Source organism: Choloepus didactylus, chromosome 1 (assembly GCF_015220235.1).
Source record: "Choloepus didactylus isolate mChoDid1 chromosome 1, mChoDid1.pri, whole genome shotgun sequence".
NCBI lineage: Eukaryota > Metazoa > Chordata > Mammalia > Pilosa > Megalonychidae > Choloepus > Choloepus didactylus.
In genome coordinates, this window is record NC_051307.1 from 126,274,360 (window position 1) to 126,294,583 (window position 20,224).

Consider the following 20,224-nt stretch of genomic DNA (forward strand, 5'->3'; position numbering starts at 1 on the left):
TCTTATTATCTTCCATGTTCAGTAGCATTAAAAACTTTTGACCACCTTCTCTTTGAAACTCTTCATTTTTGTGATGCTACGTTATTCTTGTTCTCTCGTCCAACCTTGCCATAGCAGTATAGCAGCCTGACTTCTCTCTTGTGAAATGCTCAACAATTGTTTATTTTCTGTCTTCCTCTCCACGTTCTGTTGTTGGCCCTGTTCTGCTATCTCACCTGCTTTTTACATTGGTACCCATGCTTTCTGCTATTATCTATACTGTGCATCCATTCCATCCTTTTCATTATGACTATCATCACTGCATTTCATCTGTTCTTTCTTGTTCCAAGTGTACGTATTATTAAAAAAGTATTCACAATTTATTTCCAAATGCAAAGTAGGTTACCATATGGCATATTAAGTAAATAGTGACAGCAGGGCCACCATTGTTGTTTACCTACTTCCACTTGTTTATTATTCAGTTCCTGTTTATCTCTTACATAGTTTTACTAGTCCTCTTAAGTTTTTTCTGCTTTCATCTTCTGTTCTTCCATTCCGTCCTTCCTGCTATGACCAAAACAACCTACCTAAATCAATGGATGGATGAGGTAATGATTTTCTTTTGCCCTGTAGAATAAAATTTAGGAATTGGCCTTTTTTCTCTCTCTAAGCCAGGGAGAATATTTTAGTTCAGAAATAGGAAAACCTTTCCATGTTTAAAACTATCAGAACTGGGACTGAATTGTTTCAGTAGGTGTTGAGTTCCCTTTCACTGATAGAGATGTAGTAGGATAGAAAGTAATTCTCAAACTGAGGACAGGACATAGGAGCTTTTTGAAGCATCATGTGCCAGTGTCTCCTCCAGATCTTTGTATTTTTCAGATTACTTAGGTCAATCTTCATGTGTTCTACAATCTGGTCCAGATGAGTTTCTTGATTAGGATCAAGTCTTATTAAATTCCCAGTGTATCTTGCATAGTAAGTGCTGTTTGTTCAGTGAATGAATAACTTCTGGACACTTGCTTGGGTAGATGGTGTAGAGATCATTGTTTCTACTTCAGACTTGGTTTTGTGATCTGGGAATATCAGATCTGGATTCAGAGTACTGGAATGAAGTCTTAGGACCTGGGTGTATGATCTTGAGCATGTCAGTTTTCATCACTGAACCTACTTTTTCATCTGTAAAATTAAAATGATATAAGTTACTGTGAAGAGTAAATGCAGGTGAAAAATGTTTTTTAATCTGAAAATGCCTTATAAATGGTAGAAATTATTCAAAATTGATGACTTTTTGTTTAATATAATATAGATGTGTCACTACTATTACTCTTGGACTTAATAATTAGGGTCATGTCTTTAGCTTAGCCAAGGAAGTAAATGTAGTCGCTGTCTCTTAAAAAGCAACACATTTCCTCCATCCCTCAAGACAAAATTTCTCTTTTATATTGTTGAGTTCTTAATATTTTAATCACAGACTACCAGTGTCTCTGTGTTTCTCTTCTTTCTCAGTTTTTGTGTCAGATTTGGACAAAGATTCCCAGAGTGTTCTGCTGAATACCAAAAAGTACCATTGGTAAAATTAGATAACGGATATACTTTCCCGAATAGACCAAAGTGGTAGAATTTCCCCATTTTAAAACTTCTGCCTTCTCCTGATAGTTTTGTCTTGAATCTTGCATGCTTGGTATTTTTTTTTTTTTTTTTTTTCCGGTGACAAAGTCAGTGAACAAGTAGCAATAGATTTTAATGAAAATGTGAAACACCTTAATTCTTTATTCTTCTTTCTTAATTCTTGAGCTTGGTTCTCTACACAGGATTTCATGATCGTACATTTCATGGTTATAATTTTATATTGCATATAAGTGCTATAGTTAAATGTCTTATTGATACCTCTTCCTCGATTGTATATGAGGGGATCCCCATTTCATGATGTTTCATAGAGAATTCTCTGAGAGTCTAAATGAGTGGGATCATGAATCACTGCTTTGTGAAGTAGTACCTAATGAGAAGTCAGCTACAGGAACGGGCAATCCGTGAGTGGGAGGAGGAGGAGAGATGTCTCACTGACCAGGGTTGCTTTCACAAGTGAAATATATTAACAAGTCTGCTTTTCATATGATAAGGACTCCTATAATTTGTAAAGGAAAATAATCAGTGTTATTGATGCCACTTAATAAAGTAAATCTCTCTTCATCCTTCTCCTTTTATCAGGTTCAGTATATGTTCCATGCCATATTTTATCACAAAAAAGGGGAAGAAATACTGCATTGAATGAAGATTCTTCTGCATTTTAGCACTGCTTTTTCTCCTGTAGTTGGCTTTTGAATGAGGATGACAATGGAAGAGATGAAGAATGAAGCTGAGACCACTTCCATGGTTTCTATGCCTCTCTATGCAGTCATGTATCCTGTGTTTAATGAGGTAAGCCAGTAAATATTTCCTCATATGATCTTTGCAATTTCTTAGTGCCTGGTTCGTTACGTCAGTGCTGGTGGTTTGTGGGTCAGCGACAGAGAGGGTCTGGGGCAGAGCTGAAATGAAGGCGTAGACTCTTGCAGCTGCCTTGAATCTCCGGGAACACCTGGGGGATTTGAATATTAAAGCTGCCCTGCCTCCCTAGCCACCCGCACACAAGCCCCACATTCAGGGCGGACGGCGCCAGCAACACACCCAAACTGAGTTCACCAACTGAACCCCACAAGAATCATTTCCCCACACACCACAGGGACAAACTTGAGGGGTATAGGTGACTCACAGTCGCCATCTGCTGGTTAGTTAGAGAAAGTGTACGCCACCAATTTGTATTTATGAAAAATTAGATTGGTATTTTTTTTTTTACAACTTGAAAGAACCCTATCAAGCAAAGCAAATGCCAAGAGGCCAAAAACAACAGAAAATCTTAATGCATATGATAAAACCAGACGATACGGAGAACCCAATCCCAAAGACCCAAATCAAAATATCAGAAGAGACACAGTACTTGGTACAATTAATCAAAGAACTACAATCGAGGAACGAAAACATGGCAAAGGATATAAAGGACATGAAGAAGACCATGGCACAAGATATAAGGGACATAAAGAAGACCCTAGAAGAGCATAAAGAAGGCATTGCAAGACTAAATAAAAAAATAGAAGATCTTATGGAAATACAAGAAACTGTGTTGGCCAAATTAAAAAGACTCTGGATACTCATAATACAAGATTAGAGGAAGTTGAACAATGACTCAGTGTCCTAGAAGTCCACAGAACAGAAAATGAAAGAACAAAAGAAAGAATGGAGAAAAAAATCGAAATAGATCTCAGGGATACGATAGATAAAATAAAACATCCAAATTTAAGACTCATTGGTGTCCAGAAGGGGAAGAGAAGGGTAAAGGTCTAGGAAGAGTATTCAAAGAAATTGTTGGGGAAAACTTCCCAAACCTTCTACACAGTATAAATACACAAAGCATAAATGCCCAGCAAACTCCAAATAGAATAAATCCAAATAAACCCACTCCAAGACATATTCTGATCAGACTGTCAAATACTGAAGAGAAGGAGCAAGTTCTGAAAGCAGCAAGAGAAAAGCAATTCACCACATACAAAGGAAACAACATAAGACTAAGTTGTGACTACTCAGCGGCCACCATGGAGGCGAGAAGGCAGTGGCATGACATATTTAAAATTCTGAGAGAGAAAAATTTCCAACCAAGAATACTTTATGCAGCAAAACTCTCCTTCAAATTTGAGGGAGAGCTTAAATTTTTCACTAACAAATGCTGAGATAGTTTGCCAATAAAAGACCTGCCCAACTTCAGATGCTAAAGGGAGCCCTACCGACAGAGAAACGAAAAAAGGAGAAAGAGATATAGATAATTTTAACAGACATTTATAGAACCTTACATCCCAAATCACCAGGACACTCGTTTTTCTCTAGTGATCCCGGATCTTTCTCCAGAATGGACCATATGCTGGGACATAAAACAAGCTTCAATAAATTAAAAAAAATAAATAAATAAATTGAATATATTCAAAGCACATTCTCTGACCACAATAGAATGCAAATAGAAGTCAATAATTTTTGAATTGTAACTCCACTATTTACTTCCTACGTGATATAAAATACACAAACTCTAATGACAAATCAGTGGTTTTGGACTCAATGTAAAATATGTAATTTTTGACAAGAACTATATAAAGGTGGGGGAATGGAGGAGTATAGGAGCATAGTTTATGTATCCTATTGAAGTTAAGTTGGTATCAAAGAAAACCAAGATTGTTATGAATTTAAGAGGTTTATTTTAAGCCCACAGTAAACACAAATTATCAGAGAATATGACCATAGAGGTGAAAAGTGGAGTATGTATGGGTTAAGAGAAAAGGGGGAAGGGGCAATGGGGAGTTAAGAAATGAGTGTAGGGTTGCTGTTTGCGGTGAAGGGAAATTTCTAGTAATGGATGGTGAGAAAGAGATAGCATTACAACATTCTAAATGTGATTAATCCCGCTAACAGAATCCTAGGGAGGGGGTGGAATGGGAAGATTTAGGCTGTATATATGTTTCCACAATTAAGAAAAAAAAGAAAACAAGACAGTCTAAATAGATGACAATTGAATGCCAAGGATGACCCTGGATGGGATCTGAGGATGGAGGACAGGAGGCTCAAATGGACACAGTTGAGACATAAGGAAAAAAAAAAAAGAAAATACAGAATGTAAGCTTTGTATCAATGTTGAATCTCTTGTACTTCTTAGCTGCATTTAATGGGATTGCATAAAAGAATGTCCTTGTTCATGGGAATTGTGTATGTGAATTACAGTGTTTGTCCAAGGAAGTGTGCAGCTAGCTCTCATATGTTCAGAAGACAGAGCAATAGATGATAGATGATAGGGAGGGAGGGAAAGAAATAGTGTGACAGCATGTTAAAGTTGGTGGATTGGGGTATCATGGGAGGGGGGTCAGGGTATGCTGGAGTTCTGTGTATGGGGTTTGTATTGTTTTTGCAACTGTTCTTATAATTTTGAATTTAGTTCAAAATAAAAAAAAAAAGATTAGTATTCATTTTGCAGTGGAATTTCATGAGGGAATAAAATTTTTAACAGCCCTGGTTAAAAAAAAAAAAAAAGAAGTAGCTTGTTAAGAAAGAAAATATCAGGTAGAACCTATTATAGGGTTCAGGACAGGTCTCACTGAAGAAGAGACATAAATACCAAGATCTGAAAAAGGTAAGTAGGAGTTAAACCAATAAAGAGGTGGGGCTAAGTGTCTTCTAGGTAGCCAGAATCACAGGCAAAAAGATACTATAGTGAGAGTTTTTGTCAGTAATGACAAAGCATTCTTTACTGATATTTAGAAGATGCCATTGTTTTGTATCTGGAGAAAAGATGTGATTGCTTTTTTATTTAAAGAATTTTCTAGGACTTAATATCAGTACATTTGCTTTTAATTTAATATTCATATGCTAAGAAATGTATAGAATTGTAGATCTGAAAGTCCTTTAGAGATGATTAATTAACACCCTCCCCTTTTATTTTGATACTAAACTGTATCTTTAGAGCAATTTTAGGTTTGCAGAAATATTGTGCAGAAAGTACAGATTTTTCATAAGCTCCCTCCCAACACATATACACACAGTCGCAATCATACAATTTCCCCTATTATTCACATCTTGCATTACTGTGGTACATTTGTTAGATTTGATGAGCCAATACTGATGCATTATTATTAACTGAAGTTTATAGTTTACATTAGAATTTACTCTTTGTGTTGTACACTTCTGTGGGTTTTTACAAATGCATACTGTGTGGACATAAGTTTTCAGCACTTTTGGATAAATAACTAGGAATATGATTGTTGGATTGTACAGTAAGCCTATGTTTAGCTTTGTAAGAAACTGCCATACTGTCTTCCAAAGTGACTATATTGCTGCATTCTTGCCAGCAATGAGTAAGAGTTCCTGTTCCATATCCTCATCAGCATTTGATGTTGTCAGTGTTTGCAAGTCTCTAATGACATACGGTGTTGAGCATTTTTTCATATACGTATTTGCCATTTGTATATCTTCTCTGGTGAGGTGTCTGTTTAGCTCTTTTGCCCATCTTTTCATTGGGTTGACTCCCCTCTTTTTAATGTTGAACTGGGGACCTGATAAGTGAAATGATTTCTCTAAAATTACCCAGCTCTAAAATCATGTCTAGGTCTCCTGACTCCAAACTTGGCAACTGCAGCTATTCCCCCCATATAATCACATGCTTGTGGCGGTATTTTATTAGTCTAATTAATTAATTTAATGTAAGCCGTCAACACCATTGACCCTCTTGCTGCCACCATAGCCTGGTAGCCTTGCCATGTCCAATGACTTTTCATTCCATTTTGTAAATATATAAATTAGAATAAGATACTGAGTTTCAAAACTATTTATCGCACATTATTGAGTTTAATTGACATTGATGTATTTTGGGGCTGTGGAGAATGACACTTATATCCTCTCCAACTTAAAAACCACAGACTTAGTTGCCAATTCAGACATACTTTAAAATTTCACATACTATCATACAGCATCAGGTTCAGGGCCATAAAAGAAACTCAAAACAGTTCTTAGGTGAAAGTTTATTTCTTTCTAACTTAAAAAAAATTCTAGAAGCAGGCAGTCCAGAACTAGTGCTATGATGGCTCAGTTTTGTAAGGAACTCAGGTTCCTATCTTCTCTTCTACCATCCTAGGGCTTGGCTTCCATTTTTAAGGTCACTGGAGCATTCAAGGGTAGCTGCTGAAGCTCTATCCATCAGGTCCTAAATTGTTGTCTAGAAGGGGAAAAAAAGGCAGGGGAGGAGGGTACCCCCAGCTGAGTCAGCCTCCTTAAAGCAACCTGTTTGAAAGATCTACATGAGACTTCTGCCTACATCTCAATGGCAAGAACTAAGTCTCAAGACCAAGCATAGCTGCAGAGGAGGCTGGGAAATTTAGTTAGAAGTTTTTTACTAAGGAGGAAGCACTTGGAGCATTGGACACCTCTGTGAAAGCTGGTTATACCGATCTCTGGCAGCTGTAGCAACACTTCAGTAATTACTTCCTTCATTTTTATTCTTATACTTCACCCCCTTCATTGTAAATCTGACAGCTTCAGTTCTATTCAATAATTATTTGCTGAATTCCACCATTTATTTGCTGAGTACTGTGCTAGGGCCTGGAGATGTGAAGATGAAAACAGCAACATATCTGTTCTCAGGAATCTTTTAGGGAACACAAATGTATAAGCAAATGGATTATAATTATTACATTATCCCTGTACCAGGTGTACGAGGTAAGGAGACAGTCATTGAAAGCTTATGGGTAACCTGTCCTGTTAATGACTGGTGTTTGAATATCTCAGGAATGTTAAGAATCGTTATCAGACTTCCATCCAGAGGCACTCCTTTCATCTATGCACACCTAACTCTTTAGTCTATTGGGCCAAGTTGTTTGGGGCACTTTTTGTATCTGTCTGGTATTCTGAGTCTTTACTTTAAGGGAAGAAAATTTACATTATAAAACCTCACTTTGATCCTGTAGTTAATGAATAAGAAATGCAAAAAAGACAATTTGAATGATATTTTTCTAACATATCAAAAATGGATTATATTTGCATCTTGACTTTGCAAAGCACTGATATAAGATACGGTATTCTGGTAAAATCAACTGTTGGAATGAATATTGCATACCTTTTTTTAGTTATTCATGTATAAGAAAAATTAACTTCAAAGGAAAAGAAGTGGCTATGAATGGACCAGCACATTTCTTCTTTGAATAATGGCAGTGATTCTCTCCAGATGAGGTCTAAAGATTTATGTGGGTTAATGGTACCAGAATTAGAATGCCTTGCCAAATTAGTCATAGTTGGTCCAAGAACTAATTGTTAGGAGTGAAGTTTGAAAACGAAGTGGTTGAATGTGGCAAACAGAGATACTACAGCAAATTAACAAGGTCTAATTCACCAAATTGAATTAAATGATGTAACTTGATATTAAGCTTTCTTTTGAATTATTTCTGTGGTATATTTTTAAATGATACTCAGAAATATGTAAGACTTTTAGGAATCCTGGTGGTAGTTAGTTGTGTCCTCTTTGATAAAGATGAAATCTAAGGCTTGATTTAGGAACTGAGTAAAATATTGTGCTTTCAAATGTAAAGTGTTTGGTTAAAAGTAAATATACTGGCATTGTTCTCTGGCATTCCAGTGTTTAACATCTTAAACAAGATACCTTAAACAGTTAAACATTAATATTTAACTGTAGTTCGAACATGGATTTTTCTATACCTTTACTAGCGGGAAACTAGAGTTTGAGATAAAAGTAGTTGTCAAAAAAGAAAATAGCACCATAGAAGAAAATAACACCATAGAAGGGAAAAATGCTTTACTCTTTGAAGTTGAATTATTCACCGAATCTTGTCCACAGTGTATTCTAAGGGTTAAAAAACTACACTGCTGCACCTTAACGTTCAGTCCATAATAGTATCAGTGGTAGTCTAGAAGTCACCTTTCAAAAAGATTTTTAGCTAGTAGGATGTCCTTACACCTGGGAAGATTTTAATACTATTATTCAAACTCACAAGGCAAGTTATTTATGGCATTCTGGGAGCTTGATGCTTACCAGACTTAATAGAACTATGCCAGGACAGCTGAGAAGGAGTAGGCTTCTTGTTCAGTCAGCTGCTGCAGAGTTCAGAGTACAAGTATATATTGCATGTACTATAAATGTGCTGTTATATAGGTCTTCTGGTTGCATTATTGAATAATGGGTTTGTAGAAACATGCCAAGTCTTACATCAGGTACTCATGTGACTGTATTATTTCTACCAATTGCTTGTATAGGGAGGAGGAGAAATGTTATGGTTCAGTTCTATATTGCACGTAAAGACAAACCATTGTCTTCCATGTCCTTTTAGAGGAATTAATTTTAGGTGAAATATAATTGCTGAGGGAATGATGTGTTATATTTTGAGACAGAAATGAAAACAATTTTGAAATCAAATACGAATTTTTAGATGATCAAAGGTTTATATGCTTGTTTCTTAATGAATCACATAAAAGCGGTACTTCTGAATGAGTAATTCGTATCATTCCATTAAGAGCATCTGAAAACAGCTTTTCTTGCCAACTTTTGGCAGAGTATGCGACTCTTAATTTTTCCCAGTAAGTACAGGCATACTTAGTTTTATTGCACTTCACTTTATTGCACTTTACAGATGCTGTGTTTTTTTTTTTACAAATTAAAGATTTGTGTCAAGCAAATCTGTTGGAACCGTTTTTCCAACAGCATGTGCCCACTTCATGTCTCTGTGTCACATTTTGGTAATTCTCTTGATCTTTCAAACTTTTTTATTTTTATATCTGTGATCTTTCATGTTACTATTGTAATTGTTTTGGGGCATCATGAATCATGCCCATATAAGATGGCAAACTTAACTGATAAATGTTTGTGTTCTGACTGCTCCACACATGGGCTGTTCCCTGTGTCCCTCTCCTCAGGCCTCCCTTTTCTCTGAGAAACAAGAATATTGAAGTCAGGTCAGTTAATAACCCTACAGTTGACTTCTAAGTGTTCAAGTGAAACGAAGAGTCACCCGTCTCTCACTTGTAATCCAAAGGTAGAAATGATCAAGCTTAGTGAGGAAGGCATATTGAAAGTTGAGACAGGCCAAAAGTTAGACCTGTTGTGCCAAACAGCTGAGTTGCAAATGCAAAGGAAAATTTTTGAAGGAAATTAAAATGCTGCTACAGTGAACACACAAATGATAAGAAACGAAATGGCCTTATTCCTGCTATGGAGAAAGTTTCAGTGGTCTGGATAGAAGATCAAACCAGCAATAACATTTCCTTAAGCCAAAGCCTAATCCAGAGCAAGGTCCTAACTCTCTTCAATTCTATGAAGACTGAGAGAGGTGAGGAAGCTGCAGAAGAAAAGTTTGAAGCTAGCAGAAATTGGTTCATGAGGTTGAAGGAAAGAAGCCATCTCCATATATCAAAGTGGAAAGCGAAGCAGCAAGTTATCCAGAAGATCTAGCTAAGATAATTGGTGAAGATGGCTACACGGAACAACAGTATGGATAAAACAGCCTTCTGTTGGAAGAAGATGCCTTCTAGGATTTTCATAGCTAGTGAGAAGGAGCCAATGCCTGGTTTCAGAGCTTCAAAGGACAGGCTGGCCCTCTTGTTCGGGACAAATGCAGGTTGTGACATTAAGTTGAAGTCACTGCTCATTTACCATCCCCAGAATCCTAGGGCCCTTAAGAATTATGCTAAATCTACTCTGCCTGTGCTCTATAAATGGACCAAAAAAGCCTGGATGACAGCACATCTGTTTACAACATGGTTTATGGAATATTTTAAGGTCTAAAGTGTGTTTAAACTTACTGCTCAGAAAAAAAGATTCCTTTCAAAATACTATTGCTCGTTGACAGTACACCTGGTCACCCAAGAGCTCTGATGGAAATGAACAATGAGATAAATGTTGTTTTCATGTCTGCTCACACAGCATCCGTTGCACAGCCTATGGATCAAGGAGTCATTTTGACGAAATTTCAAGTCTTATTTAAGAAATACGTTTCATAGAGCTATAGCTGCCAGAGATAGTGATTCCTCTGATGAATCTGGGCGGAGTAAATTGAAAACCTTCTGGAAAGGATTTACCCTTCTAGATGCCATTATGAACATTTGTGATTTATGGGAGAAGTTAAAATATCAACATTAACAGGAGTTTGGAAGAAGTTGATTCCTACCTTCATGGATGACTTTGAGGGCTTTGTATTAGTCAGGGTTCTCTAGGGAAACAGAACCTACAGGAGATATCTGTAAATAAGAGATTTTACAAAATTGTCTCATGCAACTGTAGAGATGCATAAGTCCAAATTCTGTAGGGCAGGCTGCAAGCTGGGATCTGCGATAAAAGTTTTTGATGAATTCCCTAGGAAGAGCTGGCTGGATAAAGTAGCAATGAAAATTCTCTTTTCTGACTGCTGAAGTCATCACTTCTCCTTTTTAACCCTTCAACTGATTGGGTGAAACATCTCTCATTGCTGATGACACTCTCCTTAGTTGATTGTAGATGTAATCAGCTGTAAATGCAATCAACTTGGATGATTTAAGTCCATGAAATGTCCCCGCAGTAACAGGCCAGTGCTTTTTTAACCAGACAATTGAGCATCATTTCCTGGCCAAGTTGACACATGAACCTAAACATCACAGCTCACCCCTTGTCAACTTGGCAGCTATACACATCACTTTAAACCATTCTTAATCTCTAAATAAAAAACAATGATAGACATTTTTCATCTAGCAATATTCAACTTTCTTACAACTGGAAACACACTAAGTATCTACAGAATAGATTGCAAGTCCTTGGGTAGTAGTCACTCTTAAACTTGATATTCTATAACTTAAATACTATGATATGAACAATATATCTTATGTCATATGGTAAGGGGATAAGATAGGGAAGAAAACAACTTATTTGCTATGTGTGCATATAGAAACATACTCAAAACAAGGAAGAAATAGTCACACTGTTACTGTCCTCATTTCTGTACCTGGTCATGTAGGCATAGTTTGTGTTTATTAGTGCCTTCTTCCACTACCCATTCCATGTTCCCTTTACCCTCAGCAAGCATATCCACTAGCCATGGTTCTTTGCCTGGTGGGGTAATCCCAACCTTCTTTCCTGAAGTTTCTGGGCCATTGGTAGTCCTGCCTGGATTGGGTTTTTGCTGTTTTCTATTGACTTTAATCACAGGGCATGGTACTACTAATACACGTCCTAGGGAATCTCTTGTATTCCAGGCAAACTTGTCTTTACCTCCGTTGTGTAGTTGTAGTCCTATTTCTCCTTGATAGTTAGAATCGGTCACCCCAGCCATTACAGTAATCCTCTTCTTTACCTGTTGATTCAGAGGTATGAGAAGCCCAAAGTGGCCAGATGGCAATATTAACTTCCAATTCAATTGAATCATTGTTGTGTCTCCTGGTGGAAGCATTCCTCTTTTTGGAACTAAGTCCTGTAGGCCACCAGAGCTGAAGGTTGCAGGGATAGGAGCAAAAATTTTTCTAGTGGATCTTGATTCCTAGACCTGTGAATGCTGGCTATGGGAGAAACAGCACCATAGAGTGGATGCTGATTCAGAGCATACACAGCCTCCTGGAGAACATTGCCCCAGCCCTGCAAGGTAATGACACCTAGTTGGCGCTTGAGCTGCTTTGTATGTATTATGTCCCCCAAAACACCATGTTCTTTGATGCAATCCTATGGGGCCAGTCATATTAGTGTTGATGAGGTTGGAACCTTTAGATTAGGTTGTTTCCATGGAGATGTGACCCACCCAATTGTAGGTGATAACTCTAATTAGATAATTTCCATGCCTTATCTTGGACACTTTATGGCCTTAAGACTGTAACTTTGTAACCAAATAAACCCCCTTTATAAAAGCCAGTCCATTTCTGGTGTTTTGCAAAACTGCAGCACTGTAATTGAGTCCTCAAAAGGCCATTCCACTGTTCTATCAGTCCAGCTGCTTCAGGATGATGGGGAACATGTTATCAGAGAATTCCATGAGTATGTACCCATTCTTGCCCTTCATTTGCTGTGAAGAAGGTCCCTTGATTGGAAGCTATGCTGTCTGGAATACCATGATTCTTGATGAAGTATTCTGTAAGTCCATGAATGGTAATTTTGATAGAAGCATTGCATGCAGGGAAGGCAAACACATATTTGGAGTATGTATCTCTTCCTGTTAGAACAAATCATTGCCCCTTCCAGGATGGAAGTGTTCAATGTAATCAGCCTGCCCACCAGGTAGCAGGCTGATTACCTCGGATAATGATGCCATACTGGGACTAAGTTTGAGTCTCTGCTGCTGGCAGATTGGGCACTCAGACTGTAGCCAGGTTGGCCTTGGTAAGTGGAGGTCCATGTTACTGAGCCCATGCATAACTTCATTCCTACCACCATGACGATTTTGTTCATGAGCCCATTTGGCAATGATAGGAGTGATGGGAAAGAGGCCAACTGATATCCAAAGAATGGGCCATCTTATCCCCCTGATTATTAAAATCTTCCTCTGCTGAATTTAGCCTCTGGTGAGCATTTATATGGAACACAAATATCTTCATGTTTTTTGCCCACTCCGAAAGTTCTGTCCACATACCTCTTCCCCAGACCTCTTTGTCACCAATTTTCCAATCATGTTCCTTCCCAGTCCCTCACCATCTAGCCAAACCATTGGCAACAGCCCATGAATTAGTTTACATATGCACCTCTGGCCATTTCTCCTTCCAAGCAAAATGAACAGCCTGGTGCACTGCTTGAAGTTCTACCTACTGGGAGGATTTCTTCTCACCTTCAGGGACATCCCAGAAAGAGGCTGCCGTACAACAATTTCTACTTTCAGGTGGTACCTGCATATTGTGCAGAAACATCTGTAAACCAGGTCCGAGTTTTCTCTTCCTTACCTAACTGTAAGGAACTGCCCAAGAGTCAGTAGCTATGCACTGGGAAAGAGAAGATAATGTGGGAGGAGTGGGGACCATGAGCCACTTCCTCATGTAACTTGAGCTTTCAGGACCTGCTTGAGCCCTATCTTGTATATACCCCTCCCATTTTATGATGGAGTACTGCTCTGTATGCCCAACTTTATTACTTTGCAGGTCAGGCAACACTCAGCTCAAGATAGGTGACTCAGATCTCATAGTAACTTGGTGGCCCATGGTTAAACGTTTGGTCTCTACCAAGGCCCAGTAGCAGGTCAAAAGTGTTTTTCAAAAGAAGAATAGTTATCTGCAGAGGATGGCAAGTTTTTGCTCCAAAACCCTAAGGGCCTACACTGTGATTCTCCTATAGGGACCTACTGAATGCTCCAGACAGTGTCTGTTTGCCACTGACACTTCCAGCACCATTGGATCTGTTGGCTCATATTGTCCAAGAGGAAGGGCAGTTTGCACAGCAGCCTGGACCTGTCACAGAGTCTCCACTTGTTCCTGTTCCCGCTCAAAACTAGCAGCTTTTCTGGGCACTCAGTAAATGGGCTGGAGTAGCACAACTAAATGAGGACTGTGTTGTCTCCAAAATCCAAAGGGGCCAACTAGGCATTTGTACCTCTTTTTTGGTCATTGAGGGGGCCAGATGGAACAGCTTATCCGTCACCTTAGAAGGGATATCTCAACATGACCAACACCACTGGACACCTAGAAATTTCACTGAGGTGGAAGGCCCCTGTATTTTTGTTGGATTTATCTCCATCCTCTGACACACAAATGCCTTAACCAATAAGTCTAGAGTAGTTGCTACTTCTTGGTCACCAGGTCCAGTCAACATGATATTAATATAATGGACCAGTGTGATGTCTCATGGGAAGGAGAGGCGATGATGGTCCCTGCAGGTAAGATTATGGCATAGGGCTGGAGAGTTGATACACCTCTGAGGTAAGACAGTGAAAGTATATTGCTAGCCTTGCCAGCTGAAAGCAAACTGTTTCTGGTGGTCTTTTCTAACAAACATGAAGGAAAAGGCATTTGCCAGATCAGTAGCTGCATACCAGGTGCCAGGGGATGTGTTGATTTGCTCAAGCAATGATGGCACATCTGGAACAGTCACTGCAATTGAAGTCACTGCCTGGTTATGTTTATGATAATCCACTGTCATCCTCCAAGACTCATCTGTTTTCTGTACAGGCCAAATAGAGTTGAATTGGAATGTAATGGATATCACCATCCCTAAAATCCTTCAAGTCCTTGATGGTGGCAGTAATCTCTGCAGTCCCTCCAGGAATCCAGTATTGCTTTTGGTATACTATTTTGCCAGGTAGGGGCAGTTCTGCTGACTTTTAGCTAGCCTGTTCTACCTTAGTATTCCTCATTCCACAAGTCAGGGAACCAGTGTGGGGATTCTGCTAGTTGCTGACTATGTCTATTCCAATTATACTTTCTGGACTGGGAAAATAACCACAGAATGGGTGCAGGAACCCATTAGACCCACTGTGAGATGGATCTAAGCTAAAACTCCATTGATCACCTGACCTCCATAATCTACTCTGACTGGTGGACCAGAGTGACATTTTGGGTCTCCTGGAATTAATATCACTTCTGAGCCAGTGTCTAATAATCCCCCAAATGTCTGATCATTTCCTTTTGCCCAGTGCACAGTTACCCTGGTAAAAGGCCGTAGGTCTCTTTGGGGCAGATTGGGAGGAAGATTAACAATATAAATTTTTGGTAGTATAGCAGGATCCTTCTCCAAGGGGACCCAGCCTTCTGCTCATTCAAGGGGCTTTGGTCTATAAACTGTCTCAAGTCTGGGAATTAAGGGGCTGTGACTCTCTTTGTAATTCAGATTAGACTTTTGTTCACTGACCTAGACCTCTTCTGCCTTTACAGATCAAGTAAAAATTCAGTTAACTGCCATCTATTCTTACTTTGGGGTGCCCTGTGATCTATAAGCATTTACGATAGGCCTCTGTGAGTCAGACTATTTTGATTACTGCTTTGAGTCTGCTGTCCGTTAGGTAGCCATGCCCACTTTGTCTTTGGTGGTTAAGTGCTGCCACTAGGCTTCTGCCAACTCGGGATCCAGTCATCCCTGTTGAATTTAAGGATTACAGTTCAGTGACAGTAGTTACCACGGTAACATCTGACCTACAGAGAAGAGCAACCACTGAGCTCTTGAGAGATGATGGAGTTAGTCTCACAAATTTATTCATCACAGCCCTGCTGAAAGGTGTGTGTCCTCTGAGCAGGTCTTAACATGGTAAATGTGTTCTAAACTAAATTTTTTGATCCTATCTACTTTATATACAACAGAGTAGTTCTGGCATTTCGACATCAGATAATGTCAGCCACCTTTTGTCCATGTTATAGCCAAACACCGAAACAAACTGTTAAAGCCCCTTCTAACCCCTCGAGCTACAACATGGAATCCAGTAAATTCAGCCTGATCCAACTTTATATTCCTTCCACCGTTATCCCACACCCACACATACTCACCTGATTTTTGTCTATAAGTTGGAAAATTCATGCAGTCACATATTTTCCTTCATCTTTTGGGGCCTATTGGGACTTAAGTTTAATTACAGGTCTGGAAGAAAAGGGGTGGGTGTTGAGGATCATGAGAAGAATTAGAAGTGTCTTTGGGAGCCATTTACCTCAGGTCATTCCCTTGCTGTTTCTTTTGGTGAAACAGGATTACTCTCTCCAGACAGAGGAGTGAGGGCTGTTTCCTCAGGGGAGGTTGTAACAGATTTATAGGTACTGTATGGTTAATATATTCAGGTGGAAGTTGGGTAGCAGATTCCTCAGAGCAAACTGAAGGTCTGGAATTTGTTTCCTCAGGGCAGGCTAGAGGTCAGGTGACTGTTTCCTTAGGGAAGACCATTACAGATTTATCTGGCAAAGATACAGATTTATCTGGCAGAATCTAGGGTTTCAGTGCCTCCACTACCATCATTATCAACCCATATGTCCCCATTCCAATTTTCAGGATCCCATTCCTTTCCAATCAGTGCCATCACTTTAACAGCAGACACCCTGCAAAGTTGGGATTTTAGTGTACGTTGTATTCTGCCACTCATACAATTAGACTCTGGATCAGATTTTCAGAGATTTCAAGTCTGCAGCTAAAGGAAATAACGTTTTCTTTCAGGTCACACATAGAAACTGTTATGTCTTTCATGTTGCAGATTTGAAGCCTTCAGCTCATCCCTTCCTTTTATAACTATCCAGCATGTTCAGGAACAACCACCAATATCATTATACCTTTCAACTCCACAAAACTCTGTTAAGGTGTCAAAAATACTTTCACTCAGAGCCTTGCCTCTTATAAGCATCTGAGTAGCTGTATCCAGTAAGGTACTTTGCATATCTTTATTGCCAACTCACGCCATGGACTGTCAGTGCTATCTTGATTATTGGAAATAGAGTCAACAGTACCTTTAAATCTAATCAGAATGGAGAACCTATTGCCAAAACCCCAAAACAAATTCAGAAATCCCATTTTTAAGATTGGTTTCTCAGGAACTACTCCCAGTACCAAAGCTGTATTAGTCAGAGTTCTCTAGGGAAACAACCTTCAGGAGATATCAGTAAGTATTATGAGATTTTGTAAAATTGTCTCAAGCAACTGTGGAGATGCATGAGTCCAAATTCCATAGGGCAGGCTGCAAACTGGGAACTGCGATGAAGGTTTTCAACAAATTTCCCAGGAGAAGCTGGCTGGTTGAATTAGTGTTGAAAATTCCCTCTTCTGACTGCTGAAGTAATCACTTCTCCTTTTAAAGCCTTCAGCTGATTGGATGAAACGTGTCTCTTTACTGATGACACTCTCCTTGGTTGATTGTAGATGTAATCAGCCATAAGTGCAGTCAACTTACTGATGATGTAAGTCCACAAAATGTCCTCACAATTACAGGCCAGTGCTTGCTAGACCAGACAGCTGAGCACCATTCTCTGGCTGAGTTGACGCATCATAACCATCACAGGGTTCAATACTTCAGTGGAGGAAGTAACTGCACATGTGGTGGAAATAGCAAGAGAGCTAGATTCTGAAGTGGAGCATGAAGATGTGACTGAATTGCTGCAATCTCATGATAAAATTTGAATGGATGAGGAGTTGCTTTTTAAGGATAAGTAAAGAAAGTGGTTTCTTGAGATGGAACCTACTCCTGATGAAGTTGCTGTGAACGCTGTTGAAATGACAACAAAGGATTTGGAATATTATATAAACCTAGTTGATAAAGCAGGGCAGGGTTTGAGAGAATTGACTCCAATTTTGATAGAAGTTCTTCTGTAGGTAAAATGCTACCAAATAGCATCGCATATTACAGAGAAATGTTTTGTGAAAAAAGGAGTCAATCAATGCAGCAAACTTCATTGTTGACTTATTTTTAAAAATTGCCACAGCCACCCCAACCTTCATCATCTTTGATCAGTTAGCAGCTATCAACATGCAGGCAAGACCCTCCACCAGCAAAAAGATTCCTCCTCACTGAAGACTCAGATGATGGTTAGCAGTTTTAGCAGTAAAGTATTTTTAAATTAAGGTATGCATATTGTTTCTTTTAAGCTTAATGCTAGTGCACCTTTAATAGACTATAGTATAATTATAAACGAAACTTTTCTATGCACTGGAAAGCCAAAAAATTCATATGACTTCTTTTATTGTGATATTTGCTCTAAGCTTAATGCTAGTGCACCTTTAATAGACTATAGTATAATTATAAACGAAACTTTTATATGCACTGGAAAGCCAAAAAATTCATATGACTTCTTTTATTGTGATATTTGCTTTATTGCCATGGTCTGAAACTAACAATACCTCTGAGGTATGCCTGTAAATGAAACCAGGAAATACTCTCCTAACTTTATCTACTTACCTAACTCTTCCTCATCACCTGTAATCCCACCATCCAGAGGTGAACATGTTTAACATTTTAGGTTTGAATAGTGCTTTGCCACTTACTAGGCTATAAATCTTGTCTTATTTTCCTCACCTCTAAAATTTGGATAAATGATAGTATACCTAATGCTCATGACTGTGAAATAAATGAGTTAATATGTTGTAAAATGTTTAGAATAGTGCCAGGTACGTAGTAAGTATATTTAATTATTAGCTGTTGTTATAACTGAGTCTTTTGAAGACATTTTCTGTCAAATTGATCATACCATAAAGTTTTGTGTACTTGTAGGCAATGTTTTAATGGAATATTTTTATATTAAGAGGCTCTGCTGACCTTTTTTGCCGAACAACTTAGCAACCCCAGGAACTGATTCTTTCAGAAGCATTTATTGAACATGTTATACACAGCTGATTGCATTTGATTTCTTGGTGCAAGAACTAATAGGTAGCCTCTTGATTCCATCTACTGCTGTTCTGGCATGTTTGTTTTTTGACTGGATCACCTGATTCATTTGATCACAAGAGGCATACTGAGAGTTTTTATTCTTGAGACTTGGCCTAGTTTTATTCCTTTTTAGAAAAATAAGATTGTGAATATTTTCAGGGGAAAAGAGGGATGTAAAGACTTGGAAATCATGCCTGATTTTGAAGAAACAAATACATTTGCAGGCAATTCAGACACAGATAAAAGTAATTATTTTGACCTTAAATTTTTTTTCACAAGACTTATGAAAACTCTTTTATATTTGAGCAACCAAATTGTGAAATGGAATTTTTTGTTTAGTTATGGGTTGAGGAAACTGGCTTGATGCTAGAAAATCAGGCATAGGAATAGTTCGTTTTGCTAATGTTGCTGTTATGCACAATATCAGGAATGGATTGGCTTTTATAAAGGGGGTTTATTTGGTTACAAATTTGCAGTCTGAAGGCCATGAAAATGTACAAATTAAGGTACCAACAGAAGTATACCTTCATTGAAGGAAGGCCAGTAGCATCCAGAAAATGTCTGTTAGTTGGGAAGGCATGTGGCTGGCACCTGCTGATCCCACATTGTGTTCCGGCTCCTCTCTCAGCTCCTGTGCATTCTTCAAAATGTTGCTCTTGAGCGTTTTGTCCTCTCTTAGCTTCCCCAGAGCAAACATTGGTCTGGCATCTCCAAGAGTCAGCAAAAGTCTGCTTTCAGAGTTGTCTCCAAAATGTCTCTCTTAGGTACTCTCCAAAATGTCATCTGCTACTCTCCAGAATGTCACTTTCAGCTACTCTGTGCTCCTTCTGTCTGTGAACTCTTTTACAGGACTCCAGTGATTTAATTAATACCTACCCTGAATGGGTGGGGTTAAACTTCCATGGAAACCGTCCAGTCATATATCTTGCCCATAGTTGACTGAGTCACATCTTCATGGAAACACTCAATCAGTAGGTTCCAACCTAATCAACACTAACATGTCTGTCCCCACAAGGCTGCATCAAAGAACATGGCATTTTGGGGGACATAATAACATCCAAACTGACACAGGAATGAACTGATACTTCTGGAAGGAGCTGTATAGTAAATGAGCTCTCTAGAGAATTTCAGTGTTATGTGTAAGATTTTTAAACATTTCTTTAAAGTAATCCAATGAGTGTAAGTTTGTCAAGTTTACAAGTGGTAGAGAGTGCTCAAAAAGCTTTCGGAGGGGGCCGGGCAAGATGGCAGCATAGAGAGGTGTGGAATTTACTTAGTTTCTAGAGCAACTAGTAAATAGCTAGGAACAACTAGTAAATAGTTGGTAACAACTGCTGGGGGACAGCTGTGAATGTCCACACATTGTACACCAGCCTGGAATGCGTGGAATGGCTGAGATTGCA

General features: G+C 38.7%; 1 protein-coding gene across 3 annotated transcripts in view; it reads left to right on the forward strand.

Annotated features, from left to right (window-relative positions):
- Positions 1 to 20,224, forward strand: part of PDCD10 (programmed cell death 10) — a 60,881-nt gene that overhangs the window by 14,654 nt on the left and 26,003 nt on the right. For 2 of the 3 annotated variants that reach the window (XM_037841313.1, XM_037841324.1), the window contains exon 2: positions 2,191 to 2,400. In XM_037841313.1, the coding sequence (XP_037697241.1) occupies positions 2,305 to 2,400 (96 nt within the window). In that variant the 5' untranslated portion in view covers positions 2,191 to 2,304. The remainder of the gene's footprint in view (positions 1 to 2,190; positions 2,401 to 20,224) is intronic. The other variant, XM_037841332.1, reaches the window with a different exon arrangement.